The 17,695-nt window shown below is 39.5% G+C and overlaps 1 protein-coding gene across 2 annotated transcripts in view; it reads left to right on the top strand.

Moving 5' to 3' along the window:
* CREB5 (cAMP responsive element binding protein 5) overlaps positions 1 to 17,695 on the top strand; it is a 254,026-nt gene that overhangs the window by 42,174 nt on the left and 194,157 nt on the right. For both annotated transcript variants that reach the window (XM_057424865.1, XM_057424866.1), the window contains exons 3-4: positions 2,261 to 2,354; positions 11,246 to 11,367. In XM_057424865.1, coding sequence (XP_057280848.1) covers positions 2,261 to 2,354; positions 11,246 to 11,367 — 216 coding nt within the window. The remainder of the gene's footprint in view (positions 1 to 2,260; positions 2,355 to 11,245; positions 11,368 to 17,695) is intronic.

Here is a 17,695-nt window from a genome sequence, read left to right as displayed (position 1 = left end):
AAAATCTTCAGGCAAGGGCTTCTTTTGGGCTTTTTGCCACAGGCTTCCTGTATGCATCTGATTCAAGTGATTTAGCCTACCCATTTCCCAGAGCCCTCCTCTCATAATGAGGGTAATATTTCCCTGCTTTAAAGGTATGTTGGGAGTTTTCAGCTGGCTCATATTTTTACAAGACTTTAGGTTCTTCTGGTGGAATTATAGGTGGTTGTTACTGGAGTTTAGATCCTGATTTTGCCAAGAGCTGAAATAAGGAGAGGGAGAAGCCTGAGGTCTGGGTAACAACTGGCTGAGAAGCTTTACATTAGAGTGCATCTTTTGGACTGTCCTTTTGATTGAAGATTTGTCACTTCAGATCTTGACACGCAGAATTAAACTTTCACCATTCTGTCACAGAGGTAGAATAAAAGTATCTGAGTTTTATAGTCAAGTTTTATTTACCTTTTTGTTGAATCTTAAATCAAACTTCCACTCAAATCAGTGATCTTGGGTGTTTTCATGGCAGCTACTAATTTCCTCAATGGAGGAGAAGCTGATCCAAGCAAGTTCATTTAGGTGTTCAGAAAAGAGGAATGGTTGTATGCTGGTACAATTTGGAGGGACAAGAAGTGTAGGTGAAAATAATAATTTCTCATTTCAAGACATGGCCTCCATTTATTGTAAATGAGGACTTCACAGAAGTGCACAGTGTAGTGCTGCTATCGAACTAAGCTGTCTGGTGACTGGCTTCTCTATCAGCCAGTGCAGATGCGTACTGAGGGCTGAGGAAACTGACCTTCTGCATAGGGGAGAAAGCAGACTTGCAGAAAAGAGTCTGGGCTAGAGGAACAGCTTCTCCTCAGTTGCCCCATGCCGTCTTTGAAGCTGGCTGATTTCACCCTGAAGACAGAGTGTGGCATCCGTGAAGGAAAAATCCATTTCCACAAGAACAAAACATGGGTATTTTTTTCCCCTCACAATTTCATTGAGCAAGGTCTTTCACATATTCCTTTTGTTCTTAACATAAATTTCTAGTGCTGCATTTCTTCCAGATGAGTAAGCAATGAATGAGGATTTCACAGTGAGGAAAAGGTCTTTGGGATTTTATTTTTTTTTTTCCAGAGTATTCATTCCCATTATTTATGCTTCTTTGTCTATGGGCTTAGAGAGATTTTCAGAAGGTGTAACATACTGCAACTATTTATACTATGGCCACAAGCAAATTCACTGAGCCAAGAACATACTGTGTTGAAAGCATTAAGTCACTTTAACTCTGTTGTTGCCAGTTTTCTACAGCCTCACGTGTACCTGTTGCTTTAAAAAGCTGCTTTTAATTTTTTATTTTTTTTTCCCCTGAAGCTTGGTGATACAATTTTTGGCCTTTTGCTACTCCTGAAATAACCTTGCTAAAAGCGTTACAGAGCGGAGGTCTGTGTATGCACCTCCTGGTGAAGGAAACCTAACAGAACCAGTCTGCTCCTTGAGCCCAAGTACTTGAACATGTCCCTTTGTGTTATTCAAAAGAAGCTATTCATTGTTATCAGACTGTAAAACAAACTTAGCACACTGATTAGTTTCTTGCAAAGCACATCTCTTCACCTTCTCTGCTTGACAAAGGAAAAGAATTTCATTTAGTATCATAAAGGGTCATAAGTAGCTGTTATGTCCTGAGCATCGTTGCACTGCCACTTTGAATCAAGTCAAAGTGTCAGAGGTTTCCAAAAGATGCATTTTGCCTGAATACTTTTGTGTAGGGAAAAGCTGGCTTATTTGATTATTTTTATTGCTGTTCAGCAGCTACAGATTGCAGAAAGACACAAAAGCAGAAAAATCCAGTAAAGTGATTTAAGATATGCTGCATTACTTTGCTTTTGCCGTGGGCTAATAGCATATACAACAGCAGTTATCACAGATCCTCAGGCACGTGGTGACTTGTGAGCCGGTGGTAGCTGGAGTGGGTGTTTGAGACCCTTAGAATTCAAAACTTGGTCTGCAACCTTTTCAGGCAAATGCATGACACCTTGCAGTTTGCAACCTCATAGAGCACTGCAGCAAATAAATTTCTAAGTAGAGTACAGTGATTTGTTACTCATGCTCACTTGCATTTTCAAATATTCTGTTCCTGGTGCCATTTGGACGCATTTCTAGCTGGATACATTTCTTTCTCTCTCTCATTTTTAAATTCTGTCCAATGCCAAAAGTTTATTAGAGAATTAAATTCTTCTTTGTTTTTTTCCTTTTTTTTCTCTCTTCCTCTTTCTCTCTCTTTCTGTTTGCCTGACAGCGTTTTCCAACAGAGGATCATCTGATGATTCACAGGCACAAACATGAAATGACTTTGAAGTTTCCTTCAATAAAAACAGATAATATGTTATCAGGTAAGAAGACATGAATTCAAGAGTCAAGATAACTATTTAGATGATGTTGAAAGCATGACTCCTACTGGAAAGCTACTGGCCAAATACCACCAAGATTGGTTTTAAAAAGCCTCAGCTCCAATTAAATAACAAGTAGAGATGGAATAAACTAGGATGCCTATCTCTGAACAAAAAGTTGCCATTCTTATGTCTTCCCACAGGTTTGGCATGAGAGGGAGAGAATTCTCATTGCTGAACCTCAGCCATGCTGGCAGCTCTATCACTGACTCCCGTGTCAACATGCCAGTGAAATATAGGCACTTAAGTGCATGTCACCTGAGAGCCCAGCAGTGACCGTGTTAATGAAGTGCATTTGTACTGTTCCTACAAGACTAGCTACTTAAGTTTGACAGGCTCACTTCAGCAACTGTAATAGGCCACATCATATGAGCCACCTTTATTGTGGCTTAAGACCTGCCCCCTGTAAATAGCCATAACCAGAAAGGTTAACCAGTGGGTAATATCCAATACTTTTCCTCTAAAGGTAACTAACTCTCCCTGCACTTCTCTCATTATACACAGAGGTTATTTGGTACTATGTGTAATTACATCTTTCAGTTTCTTATGTAGGTTTTTCTTATATAGTCTTTTTGTGCTCTTTTCTGAGTAACCACACATCACTGGCTTGCTGGCGTTTGGAAAGTGCTGGGAAAAGTCAAGCTAGCCTTAATCTCACTGCTTCTCTCCTCTCTTATTCCTTTTCCTGTGTATATTCTTTGGGCTGTAGTAATATTAAGAATAATATCACTGGGATTTTTCAGGTTTCAAAGTAATTGTAGAAAAAACCTATGATGCAAATGTACATATGTTAACCAGTGTTTGATATTTATCTTTCAAAATGGGCTTCTTCAAGGTAAATTGTGCCATTTTAAGTGAAAGTACATGATGACTAAAGGGTCTCCAGCAGACTAACTCTTTTATGGATAAACAACTTCCATTTTAGTTGAAATTTTAATTGTGTATCAATGGCTTGCACATATTTGAGTTGGTTTTGTTGTTTTTTTTTGTGTATTTTTTTTAATTGGGACTTTAAGAACCACTGAGAAATCAAACAGACCTTGTCCCAGATAGAATTTATTTCTCTCTTACACTTATAAATGCCATAGTGGACTAAGTTTAGAAAAGGACGGTACACAGCACATGGAAGAGTAGGGCTTGTAAATCACCTGTGTGCCAGCTATGCCCACAGAATCCTGCGTTTGCAAGCAAAAGTGAGAAAATGCTGCTCTTGCACTTGGTCATGTCCTCTGGCAGTGAAACTGCTTGAAGACATCTATGCTGTGGGCACATTCACCCTGTGAAAGTGCTGGCTTTTGTTACAGCTTTCTGTTTGGCAAGGCTTTTGCTCGGGGCAGTTTCTAAGGAATATATTCTGTCATCAGGAGTCCCCTGGGTAGAATACTCTGTTTATGTTTGACAACTGCTATGATTTAGCTGTCCTGCTCATTCCAATGGGTTGCTTTCCCAGGCAAAAGGCTTTGACTGGCTTCCACCACTATGACCATTACTGGAGTCCCTAGACCCAGAGTTAACTAACTAAGTATAAAGAAATGCAGAATTTTGTAACCAGAAAGGCTCCAAGATTGCTCCTGATGGATGTATTCTTTGTGCTTTGTGCATGACAATCCTCTGTAGTAATAAGAGAGTAAAAAGCTGCAAGTACATCTGACTGCGATGGCTTGGAACCTGGTATCGCCATGCATTGATTTTTCTTCCTGTGTTTGTTTCGTGGATTTGTTTGGCATTTTGCAGTCCTTAGTTTGGAAGCATCATAGATCATCTGCTCTCTGCAGGGAGACATTGAAAAATTGTTGTTTCATTACCCACCAAAACCCTGGGGAAATCTAAATACCTTAAAGTTTAAGATGTTTTATTCTTGGATTTCATAATGAAAAATTAATGATATATGGGGAAAAGAGACAGACTTTTCTCTTAGACATTTGTCTTCATGTCTTCCTTCTTGTTTTTTGCATTTTTGCTTATTTGACTTTATTATTTTTATTTTTTCTGTCATCAGTAGGTTCAAAGAATTGCAGCAGCAATTGCCCTGTAATAAACCAGGTGCTGTGTTAGCACTGTGTTTTTTAACCCCCTTTTCCTTAGGCTGCCTAGCAGCCAGACTTTCTCCTTTTCTCCAGTATGTTGCATACTATCTCTTAATGTGTTGTGTTTTATCCAGTCATTATTAGTAATTATGCAAAACAGTGGGCTGTATGCATTCAGGTGACCATTAGAATTATCTACTCTGTTTACAGTCTGGAATCAGCATAATATCAGTAATATGTAACACACACTTAATCATATCTTCTATAAACTATTACTGGAGGTAGGCGCTAAAACTGAGGGTCTGTTGGTCTTGTACCAATGTCTTGGCAACTAAGCAAAATACTACTTTGGAAGTAGCAACTTGTTTCTTGTGTGAAAGCTGTGCTGAGGTCTGAAATACCAATTTGTAAGTGAGAGGCAAAGTTACATCGTATGTAAAGTTACATGTTAGGTAGGGAGCGTTAACATTTAATAAACATGATTCTGTAATCCGATTGAAACTATTGGTGTTATGCTGCTTTATCAGGTATGTCTACCCAAGAGTTGCCTTTTATAAATTAGCTCCACTATATTTTCTTCCATTTTTTTCATGCTGTCTGAAGAAGAATAAGTTTTATTACATCTGGTGACTCTAGGACTAATTCAGATACTCCAGGTACCTGCATACACTAAAGACCTTTCTGTTCTTTATATAAATGGAAGGGAAGTCTGCTGAAGGCATTTCATTAAAATGCAAGTGATTTTTTGATTGGGTAATTTGACACTTTTTTCTCTCTTTTTTTCTCTTTTTTTGAATTAATGTTACTTGTTCCTTTTTTTTGTGCATGTATATATATAGATTTTTTTTTTTTTTTTGCCTGTTAGAAAGTCTTGATACAGGTATGGATAGAGAGTCACTGATGGTTTCCATTTCCATCTTTCCTAGCCAAAAAAGAGCTGTTTCAGATAACACAGAATATCTTCTGTAAGTTCTGCATGCTAGTCATCATTGCAGGGAACTTTGTAGCTAGGTTGATGACATAAATATAATATTTTTGCTGTTGTACTAACTGAAGATTGCATTGCTTTGAAACTCTGTAATACATTGTGTGTCAAAACTTTTTTGTTTTAACACTGAAATAATGTGTTAATGCCTGTGGGACAGATTGTTCCTTTCCAGGTAAGTATTAAAAGCCACACGGAACTGAACTTTGGGAGCTGCGGATATTGGAATTCCTGTGGTATCAAGTTTGGGAAGGGGTGATACCATACCATTGTTGGAGCGGGGGAAGTCCTTCCAAAAGTGCTGCTAGCAGATGCAGAATTATCTGTAAAGAAACCTTTTTTTTTTTCACGATACAATTTACTGAAAGCCAAACCAATCTAGATTTTTGGTGGTAAAGCAGTGGAGATGATAGAAACATCCTTCTCTAGATGAAAAAGTATGTGTGCTAAAAGTAGTGCAAATGTATTACTTTTCCCAGGCAATGCTTGTTTCAGCGAGGTAACATACATAATCCTTAGTTCGCTAAATTTTTTCCTTCTTGTAGTTTACTCAGGGAGGTTTATCTAGGCATGAATTTTGTGGAATGCAAAATGATTGGATATAAGGACAAATAATTTTGTTTGATTTCTTGTTTGCTTCTAAAATGCAACTGGTCAGGTTCTGAGTAACCAGAAGACATTATGGATGTGTAGGACTCAGTATGTGTAGCCCCAGAAGAAGTCCAACCGGCACTTCAAACAGCGCATCTTTAAGCTCATTTGTGAGCCCCTGGGTGAGGGCAGTTCCACCAGGTACAATTAGGTGCGCCTCTTACTCATCTCCTCTTCCATCACCTGCTTGAGGTGTTGTGACCTTGAGATTCTCGGTGATCTTGGACAGTAACCTGTCAAATTAATAAAGAAATTCTCAGGTCATTCTTTTTTCCTTGTGGCTACTTGATGGGCAGCCCTGCAAATTTCAGTGCTAGCCCTATTGCTCTGACTTTGTTTTCATTGTACGAAAATATAACATGGGTAAGTATAGAACTTCAACAGAGCCCGCAGCTGAACAAGCCAAATGCCTGTTATTACTGCACATCAGACTAAACTTTTCTTTTGAAAGAAGAAGAATCAAATTACACACTGTGGAGCTGTGCTGTTGGGTAGCTTTTACTGAATTGGAATACTATTTTTCTTTTTTTAAATCGAAGCTGACTTCACATAACTGTCTTTTGGTTCTCCAGGGACTTTTAACTGGTATCATGCATTAATGTTTTCATTTGTGCTTTGAGGGATTAAATTCTAGGATCCAAGCTAGTTTTACAAAATGCATTCTAGATGATTCAAATAAACTCTCTCTATAGCAAGCTAATGTTGCATTTCCTGAGCTGTTGTTTTCAAAGCAATATATTGAGATTAATTGTCCTTTCTGAGGCTATTATGTCTGTAATTACCCCTCCCCCCCCACCCCCCCCAAGAAATTGCAATGAAATCCCCATGCAACACCAGTCATAATGAGTATATAATGGAATCTTTTTACTTTACTGAAGACTTCAAATTCCCATTGCCTTACAACATACATTTTTCAACTGGTCTAGAAGATCAGGCATCACTTCAGACATTGAGAACAGGTTCTCAAAACAGTCAGCAGCCAAAATGCACTCAATATATCAGATTCTGGTCAGAATCTGATTGCTGAGTGCTTCTGAAATCCTCTCTTACAAGATACAGTAGGTTAACTTGTGATCTGCACAGGTGAGATCATTTGATCTTGCTCCGGGTCTTTTATGTTATCTATTTACATTATTGATGTTTATTTAAACTCAGTGTTTCTTGCAGCCTTTCTGGACATGACTGTGTCATTAGAGAGGCAAATTATTTACCTAAATAATAGGCTGAAGAGAGTATATATTGCGTAGTCTGAAGCTTGACAGGCTTGTTCAACTTGTGCTAAAGGCAAGATACATGTTAACTTCCTAAGTAATTATCAGATGACACAGTTTCACTTCGGAAGTGACAGCTGGCTAAAGGTAGATACCTCAAAGCATAACAGCAGTTGGGGATGGAGAGATTTTTTCATGTTGAAGTACGGGACTGGGTTGGAATGGCTGGTCAGTGTAACAGCCAGATACCTAGGGTTAACCCAGACAGACCTTTATCCCAAGCTGCCCAGTCCAAAATGCAGCTTGTGACATTAGAAGTGCTGGGTTGTATGGATAAGAGTTTGCCTGCAGGACAGCTTCTTACAGCAATGTGTGTCCTCAGCAGGAATGCTGAGCACGGTGCTAGATCTGTCTGAGTTTTGGTCCAGTTGGGTCTGGCATATTCAGTTTCTGAAGTACAACAAATCAGAGCCCTGTTCTCAGTGAGCCTGCAATAGTTGTGGGTGCTGGTGATAGCAACAAAAGGTTTGTTTGTACCAACAGGGAGCACTGAGGTCAGGCACAAGCTGTTGGAACTATTAATGCATTTTTAAGTGCTGAGAATTAGGAATATTTTATTAATTCTGGGAGACCTGAATATGCAACTTATGCTAGGGTCTCCTTTGTGATACTGTTCTCAGTTAAACCACAAAGGCTTGCCTAATGTAGGTTAAAGGGTTACTGTGATGTTGAGAGTAATGTATTCTGCTACCCCTTTGCTCACCTCCTGAAGGAGAATTAGTGTTTTGCAGAGGCAAAATAGCTGGTTTCCTGAGGAGCAAAGAAAGCTCACTGGACTTGGTAGCCCTACAGTCCTGAAATCAGCAAGTGTAGTGTATTTGCAGTATAACTACTGTAATATGTAAAGTCTCAATGTTTGAAAGTCTGGATCTTTATCAGTTCTGCTCTCATACAACAAAGAAGTTCTGTGGTTGTGGAAGGTGGTTTCTGTGGATGTTGAAGGATGAAGTATTTTAAAGTAGAAAGGCAGCTCTTGTTTTGCATCTGGCTGAGCTGGCTTCCAGGAGATCTGTGAATGGAGTTTAGGCCAGGTGGTTGGTGGTGTGTTCCCTTCCTGACTGGGAGGAAAGGGGGGCTGCCTGTTTTAACAAAATCTGCTTGTGAATTCCTGTCACTGCATTCTGGATCATAGAAACTATAGTAACCATATGGGGAGACTGAGGTAGTAATTTAAGATCACCATGTCAATATGTAGGTGGTGTAAAAGGTGTCATTAATCTATCAGTGTTGATGCTTTTAGATAATAAAGTAGTGGATTGGAAAGATCAGCTGTAGGCAACACATTTGATTATCTCAGACTGCTTTTAGTGCAGAAGATATACTTTCACCATGTACAGAAAAAGCTGATGAGGCCTTTGTGCATTTGAAGTCACATTTGTGCTCTGGGTTGCTTGTTTTCACTGTTACTTCACTGAGATTATTTTTGTCTGTCTAACATTCATGAAATAGATGCTGAACAGATCTGGAACTTCAGCTACATGTGCCTAAGCGCCACCTTGTTACCCATTAAGATGCTTCTGAGCTAATATAGCTGTTGTAGTAATGCTTGATTTCTGTATCAGCTGTGTACCTTGATGGAAAATAACAAAACCTATGTTAGTGTCTTCTCTTCTGCTCTGTCCCCAGATTTTCGACTCTGGAAAAAAAAATAGGATTTTTGATTTCAGTGAAAGTGGTGCCATCAACTTTTTAATGAAAACCTGGTTTCTCATTTTGGTGATGAAATTGGTACCTTGCTTATTTGATATGGATATACCACTTTGAAAAATAAAACGTTTCCTGTATTTGCCTGACATTCAAATGCTAACAAACCCTTTATGTCCAGGGAAACTTGGCAATGATTCTCTTGGTTTTCCTACAAAATAGTTGCGTTGCTCACTAAAGTAATATTTAATCCTTTTTGGAAATCAAATATATTTCTCCTGCTTTTTTAGTGCACTTTATTTCCAGCACAAACTCCAGTCCAAAGGCCAACACAACCCTGGTGTAAATCTACTGAGTTCAGTGAGGTTACCCTAGAGACTGGTTTGGCGCTACTTTGTTTAGTATATGAACCTGTAACGTGCTGAGTGTCCTCAGCTCCCATCAATGTCAGCACCTCCTTGACTCAGCTCCTTGTGCTAAGTTCTTTCAAGATTCTTGGAAAGTCTTATGTTTCTGACTCTGGTAACACAGTAGTTAGCTGTGAAAACTAATAGATAAATATGTGTGCATTCCCAAACACTTGAGTTTTGTTTCCCTTAAGCTCACACGTAGGATGCTCAAGCCAAAAGAAATAAAGCAGAATTTTAACTTTAAGGACTTGCTTTTTATGTTACACCAATATGTTCCATCAGGAATATAAATGCAAATGGATGTGTCTGCCCATTGATTACTTGAGAAGCTCAAAACTGCAGGGCCACACCTGACACAGGTGGTTTTATAATGGAGGAGGCTGATGTTCCCTCTTAGTTTCCAAGTGAAAACTGCATTTCTATTTGTATGCACTGCTTTTGTGCTGCCTTTTGTTTAGGGCTTGCTGTGTGTTTCTATGCTGATCGAGGGAGAAACATTAGAACTTGACCCAGCTTAGCTAGGCGCAAGAAACCAATTTTTTCTTCTCAAACTCAATGAAGTGGGAAGAATTTTTTTTTCAATTTTTTTTTCTGAGGTCAGAATTGGCCCAACATGGGCCACTGGGATTAGTACGACAGAGTTTTCAGTCTGTGAAGAATGAATTTCAAACAATAGGGTAGTTGTCAATGATTGTGCAGAAGATTATTTTTGAAGAGAGTGAATCCAGTCTTCCCATAAAATTAGGCACAAAGCAGCTTGAGCTGGAATGGGGGCTGGGGAAAAAGGAACCAACAGGTAAGAAAAGAGGTTTTTATTATCTTTCTTTTTTTTTTAAAATGTGTGTAAAGCTGATAGGATCATGTATACTTTCCCCTGCTTCTGCTAATATGGCTCTGTACTGTAATTTTGAGGGGGTGATGGGAAAGGTGAGGTGGAATAGTTAAGAACTTGCCTAAGAACGAATGGAGGTGCCTCAGAGCTGACTTTTCAGGAATTCCCAAGTTCGGTCTTGAACTTTCACTCCCTGAAGAAGCACCAAGGTCATCACTGAAAATACAGTCCACAGGGCAATGTAGCTCATCTATCTGACAGGTTTTTGAAGAGGTGGGGGGAATACCTTGTGCTGCCTGGTGTTAGAGAATCCTGTCCTTCCCCACATTATTCCTGAGAAGGCAAAAGAGTTCCTAGAGATGAAGGCATGCATTAAAAATATTTTGACTCCAAATCTCTTGGCTTACGTATATTACACTTTCAGGTATAAAACACATAAGGATGCTTCTTTGTGGTCAAAGTTTAACATTTCATAGGTTTTTCTAAATGTCATTTAATTCTTTCAAAAACTCTGCTAGAAGCAGACTTCTCACTGTGGCTAACTTCATGGGTTTTGCAAAGAATGTGTATGTTTGGGGTGGTTTTCAAGCACTTGAAGGTGTTAACTAACGTGTATCTGCAGCAGTTACCTGTGTGCTGTGATGTAAATGTGATTTGTGATACGCACTGTTCATTATTTTGCATGCACCTATTGTTGAAGGTTTATAATCAATTACGATGACCACTTGCACACTTTAAGGTTATACACTTCTGTTATGTGCCTTGTGAAAATCTGGCCTGTTGTCTTTCTGGTTGAATGATGAACAGTGCTGTGTGTTTTCGGACACTGCTGGCAAACACTGGCTGTCTGCAGTGCATTGTGTTGAAATCCAGTGCTGTGTGGTTCATTTTTAATGATGGTGTGGTAGGGGTGGAGAGGTTATCTAGAGCCTCTCTGTCCCTGGAAGGCAATATAATTGTCTCCTCCTCCTTTTAGTATTAAATACCTATGATCATTTATTGTCATATTCTCAGATCAGACTCCTACACCAACACGCTTTCTGAAGAACTGTGAGGAAGTGGGCCTCTTCAACGACATCGATTGCTCCCTAGAACACGAGTTTAGGAAGGCACAAGAAGAAGAGAACAACAAAAGGGTGAGTTTGAGCACACTGAATCCTTCCTCCTGTTTTTATATTCTTGAAATATTAAAGGACATGTTTCAAGATCACTATCTGCGAAAGCAGATTGAGCTCTGCTACCTGGTAGTAACCTTTTGGTTAGAAACTAGGTGGCACTATACGATGTGACATACTTTTTAAACTATTGAAACAGTTGACAAATATAAACCCCCCAAACCAGAAAAAACCCAGCGTTACATTTTGAGAAGTGTGTAACTGTGTTTGCCAGGGTTTGATTCCAAGTCTCTGCTTTTAAGTAAACTGTAACACAAACCACACACCTCTTGAGGAAAAGGCTTGGGAAAATTATATCATCTTTGAAGTGAGGACTGCAAACTTGCTCAAATGCATTACAGGGAAATGTGGAAAACGAAGGAGCATTTACTTAAGAAAAAAAAAGGAAAAAAAAAAAAGTTTTGCTCTTTCCTCTGCAACATGATGGGGCCCTGGATTTATTTGTCATCATTACTGTTTCTGTATTTCTCATAAAGTATTTATGTTGAAGGGAGAAACTTTAACTTGTAATACCTAGTAGATAATGTATGCCATTCCCAATTAGTATTCTTCTAGTTTTAGTATTTGTAAGTTTTGGTTGAATGATATATTTATACGTGGTTAAGTGTACTCTTGTGCCCAAAGGTTGTTAAGGTATTTTGAGAGATCCCAAAGAACTGTTAAAATTTTCAGGGAATTGTAAAACAGCTTAATGCACTATGGAGGCCAGCAAGAGCTAATGCATGAAATTTTAACTTTTCAAATAAGATCCAAAGTTCTGGTTGCTTTTGAGGGCTAAAACACGAGTAATGTGCAACTTCCTACATCAGCATATTGCTCCCTGCAGCCCTCCAGTAACCTGCCCACTGCCTCCCCTTCACAACGTTCCCTTTGTGTTTCTGTTTTCCCCTCTCCCATTTCTGTGGCTCTTGGAAATTCCTGTGTAATGTGTCCCCTGCCAAAGGAGTTCCCCAGTTATTGAACAGTGTGTTATTTGGCTTAGTTCTCACGGTAATCTCTATTTGTCTAATTTGAACATTAACCGGGACCACAGACTAGAAGTAGGAAAAGGCTGCTACGAAGCAGCTATGGTGCTGAAGCCAGAGGGGACTTTTTCTTAGCTTGCCTCAGCATTATTTTCCCTTTCAGGGTGTCTGTGCTTCCAATTGCAAGGGCTTCCTCTGTAGGTCCTATTTTTTATGGCTCCTGTATTGTCATTTCCTTTGCCTGTTGGTGATTGCTATCCAACTCAAAATTCATACACGCGAGGCATTTGTGCTGCTGGGCTTATGAAAGCCCTGGAGGTAGCAGCATTTAAAGATCTTGAGACCTGCAAAGTAAAGGCCAAGAGGGCTTTTTTTGAAAAAAGAAAAAGAGGTAAAGCTGGTTGCTGAGGTACAGAATGGGATGCAAGGCTTGTAAAAAGAAGGTGGGAAGGGAGTCTAGGAGTTGTTTGGCTTTGGCTTCATAAGGAACGGAGTCCAGGGATGGTTTATTTGTGGCTTGTAAGGAAAGAGACTGGGAAAGGTAGAAGAGAAGAGGGGAGAAACAGCAGCATGGTATGCTGAACAAAGGAAAGGAGTGTCCAAATGTGAGAGTCCAAGTTTTGGTCCAGGATTGGGAAAATAGCCCTGACTGCCCTCACAGCTTTGTGTGCAGGATGAATGTTAGGAAACAGCCACGTAATAGGATAAGTGTGTCTAATTTTGGATTTAGCTTGTTAAAACTTGTGTCTTATGTGCTGCAGTGGGGAGTCTTAGGCAGAGTCAAGGGGAACATTTCTGTACGCTGCTACTTCTTCACAAATGAGAGGATTCCTAAGCAGTTCTTTCTGCATGGTGTTTATTTTGCACAAGTGGGAGGTGAGGAGAAATCTACTGATGTAGACTTCTGCGCAGTTAGCCACAGATTGCAGTTCTTGATGTTGCAGAGTCCATTTCAGTTTACAAGTGGTCGCTGCATAATCTGATTAAAACCTAGACAAAGGCATCAAGTTTCCTGATAATTCCAGTTGTTTGTCAGCCTCTGGAAGTCTTATTTTGCCATTCTCCTACCAGACCCTGCAGCTGCCATTGGTGATCTCCAGAGAGCAAATGAGTGATGGCAGGAAGGGAAATCATAAAAAAAAAAAAAAAAGGGGGGTGAAAAAAAGAAAAAAAAGGGAGAAAATCTGACTAGCTGACTAACCTGTAACATTTGCTCTGTGTTTCCAATTAATCTGCTGTATGTACATTCTTATGTTATCCACTGACTGTCAGATAGGAATCTGAAGCAGGGCTCAGTAGGGCTTTACGCAAATGCAAGAGACAGAGGCCATGACAGAAAGGGACTCCTCAAGCTGCAGCTATTGCTAACAAAATGCTTCTAACAGCCTGTCCCTAGAATATGAGTGCAATTTAGCTTTAGCCTAATGGACCTACTGGACCTACCAAGCCTTGCAGACTAAGACTAGCTGCATGGAAATCTTACTCATGGCTCAGAAAAGTAATCCAAAAATATTTTTGGTTGTGTTAATTTCTCTGGACTCTGAGAGAAATACTTTTGTTTATTTTAGCATATTGCTGTGGCTTAGCACACAGCTTGATGCTGAAATCTTCTAAGAGAAAAACACTCATTCTCTTTTTTTTCCTCCTTGAGTCATCATTTGAAAACTCAAAGGATAAAGTTTAATTGGCTGCATTATTTCTTTCTTTTGTTCTTTTTTTTCTTCTGAGCAGGAGCTCATGGATAATCCATGAGAACTTGCTGTGATTAAGCTGGTTATGTGAACTGGTGACATTCCAAATTAACTGTGAAGCACTGAGCGCACAGTTTCGGGAACACCGTGTGTACCTTTTCTTGTAAAGGTTGTATTGAGAGGAAAGCACTTGCATGAATATCCCAGCTGCTTATCTGGGAACAAATCGCTTAACAACTTTATGCCATATTTGCTCATGTGTTAAGTGGGAGTACTCTATCTTTCTGCCTTCCATACTTGATATGTCCTATGGTTGTAAACTCATGCGTCAAGGACCATCTCTTAAAGTATATGTTGGTTAGCCTCTGCTTGGGGACTGAGTGGATGCAAGTAGTAATAATGCTGATTACTTCCAGGATCTAAATTGAAATGAGAAAAATAAAGTTATAAATGGAAGTGAGATTGTCAGTTTGCTTGGCTCCTCTGTTGCCTCTACCATCAAGTATTAGCTGCATACTTGCAGCTTTCTCATCAGCTTGAGAAAGTCGTACTCCTTAAATGCAAAGGATGCTATAGATCAGCAACAAGCATACTGATAAGCATGTGAGAAAGAGGCTTTTTATATCCTCTTGATGGCACTCTTCCTGTCATAAGCATCCTATCTGCCAAATTCACCACCAAGATTAGCACAGGTAAAAGCATACCTATATTGTATTTCTACTTGGAAAGGTAAATATCACAGCTTTTGTGAACTTGAGGCAGGCAGCAATTGGCAGCTTGGCCCTAGACAAAATCTGCAGCCCAAATCAACAAGGCAGGTAGTGCTGCCAGATCAGATGACCATTTTAGCCTACTAGTTGCAGGTTTTAGGTTTACACTGCTGGGAGCATTAAGTGTCCAAAGCATTTGTAGTGGATTATAAATGCAAACACATGACCTTTGCTGCTACTGGATAGGCCCTGCTGTTTCATCTTGTTTTGAGCATTGAGGCTGAGAGGATAATGTCAAAGATGGGAAGGGTCTGGATCTGTTTGTGAATAACTAATTGGACCTGCTTCCTTAAAATGCATCTAGCCTGACCTCCCTGCATGAAATGAGAAAGAGTGGAAATATGCTCAGTATAGCACTTAGAATACTCTGAAATAGTTGAGTATTTTAAATGTGAGGCATTTTCTCAGAAGATTCTGCTTATGCTAGAATTTGGATGCATCACTTTCTGAGGCTTATCCTGCAACTTTGAAATCTTCTAGCCAGTGTTCAGTGCTTCAAGATAACATGTAAACTGTGCAAATGGGTCAGGAAAATGGCTATTCTCAATGCTTTTTGTGGGTTGTTCAATGTCAGTTCAGGAAGCTCATGGCCAGCAATTCCTCTGCGTGGCTTAATATACCTGTTCTAAGTATACTATCCCACTGCAGGCCCCTCACTGCCAGAAAAACATCTGTGAATTGAAGCAGTCCAGTAAAAAAATAGAAGAAAAACAAATATAGAGCATTTGGTGGTTGAATAAGTTCAGTCTACACAATGATCAAAAGCCTGGATATCCAATCTAATTGTGTTAAACAAGGGATGATGCTACAGTCTGATGTGTATGTGAAAGGTATAAACTTGGGCTGAACTCAGTGACTATCTGACTACCAGGAGAGAATTCTTGCAAATATTTTCTGAAAGTCACAGCTCTGTGCTGTAGCCTATGAGTATGGGTAAGATGACCTAATTCAGGGCAAGATGGAAGAGACAGAATCTGTCTCTTGAGCAGTATAGTTTGGTGAAAAATTTAACGTGATTTCTGCGCCTTGTGTACATTACATAAAATTTAAACCTGTCCCACAGGCCTTCCCTTCTGCCTTCTAAAAAGTTTGCAGAAAAAACTATGATGGCTTTTGTTTAAGTGTTTTTTAAAAAGGAAACCTCTTACATTGCAACAAGGAGATAAAAAGTAAATACCAAATCAGTTCCCCTAAATCTGATGGAATAAGAATACCCAATAAACATTTCTTCTGTTGCACAAACTTGGTAGGGTTTGCTGCTGGTTTTTTTGAAGCTTAATTTAAATTAACCAACCAAAAAAAGGGGCTGATACTGTTCAGTCATGTCACTGGGGGCAGAGGCAGCCCCTGGGGGACATGCTGCTCTTTTGCAGAAGGTGCCATTTTGAAATCTTTTGACTTTCCCAGTAGGAGAAGTTGCAAGAATTGTGTTGGTTGGACATCAGAAAACACTTCATACCTTGTTTTAATCTGGTCCATCATTCCGTTAAAGCAGAAGGTTCATGCTCACATTTAATCATTGACAATACAGTAGCAGTGCAGTAAATGGAACTCTTGAACAGGAAAGAGCAATAAGGTACCCATATATGAAAAGTAAAAGATATTTGTATGTTGATAAAGCACATCGCACAAATGTTTGGATTTTAGAGGCTTGTATTGTAATGGTAATAGGCTATATAGTAGTGTTGGCAACACACTCTGTTGATGAAAGAGAAGAACAAGGATGGAGGGTTCATTTTGGTGGTTGGCATGGCTAGTGGATATAAAATTCAACACCGGCCATTTATGAAAACCAGCTCCCTTCCCAAGGAGTGCACTCGTCTGACTTCTTCCCTCCTCACATGATTAATGTGCGTCACAGGGCTGTGCTTCAGGAATATGTGTACAGTTTGTGTTTAGTTTTGTAGTAATGCAGGACAGGACACCTGCAGATTGATTTCCTTTCAAGCATGGTCCTGTGGGAGGTGGTGTCAGTGCTGCAGTGTGCTGGTGTAGAACAGTATGACTTCTGAGTGCGCACCCTGCTTCTGCAGCTATCAGTTTTCCCTTGTGAATACTCTGAAACTCTAGTGGGGTCATTGAGAAGAATGGTGTGGTGGTAGACATTTCAGAGGCAAGTGCTCTGAAACAGCTGAATTTCACTCGTGAAGTAATATAAATGTACAAATTTGTAAGCCTGTTCCTTGTGCACTTGTGGCTCGACTGACAGTCTGTACAGCAGAAGAAAACAAAGACCTATCTTTGAATGCTTGGTAATTTTTATTTTTATTTTTTAATTATGCAATCATAAATACACATATATGCATTCTCCCTGCATTTGTCTAAATATGATGTAAGGAAGTCCATGTTTTTTTCAAGTCAAAGGTCCCTCTGACTTCTTCCACCAAGATTGAGTATTTTATATGGTATATTGTAACAGATACAGAATAACACTATGAATGATTTATGTTAATATAGTGCTTAGGGACCGGGGTACCGTGGTTGTAGGTATTGTAATAACTTCAAGCTGTCACTTTATCAATCAGTTAAGCTGTTGTCAAGGTGACAGCTCAAAACTCTTGAGATCAAAACCCAGAATATCACCCCACATCCAAAGATTTCATTATAGTGCCTATACTCTAAATCATGGAATCATAGAATAGTTAGGGTTGGAAAGGACCTTAAGATCATCTAGTTCCAACCCCCCTGCCATGGGCAGGAAAACCTCACACTAAACCATGTCACCCAAGACTCCATCCAACCTGGCCTTAAACACTGCCAGGGATATAACATCTGTATCTGTTAAGATGTGTGCATCTTCACAGCATAGCACTTCTTATGTGTTATGCATTAAAATAATGTAAGAATACATTATAACTCTGTA

Source organism: Pezoporus wallicus, unplaced genomic scaffold, assembly GCF_028554395.1.
Source record: "Pezoporus wallicus isolate ANWC-B61680 ecotype Strahan unplaced genomic scaffold, APGP_CSIRO_Pwel_v1 contig_3181, whole genome shotgun sequence".
Lineage (NCBI taxonomy): Eukaryota > Metazoa > Chordata > Aves > Psittaciformes > Psittacidae > Pezoporus > Pezoporus wallicus.
Note: the sequence above shows the minus strand (reverse complement) of the source record. Positions and strands in the feature narration are given on the sequence as shown.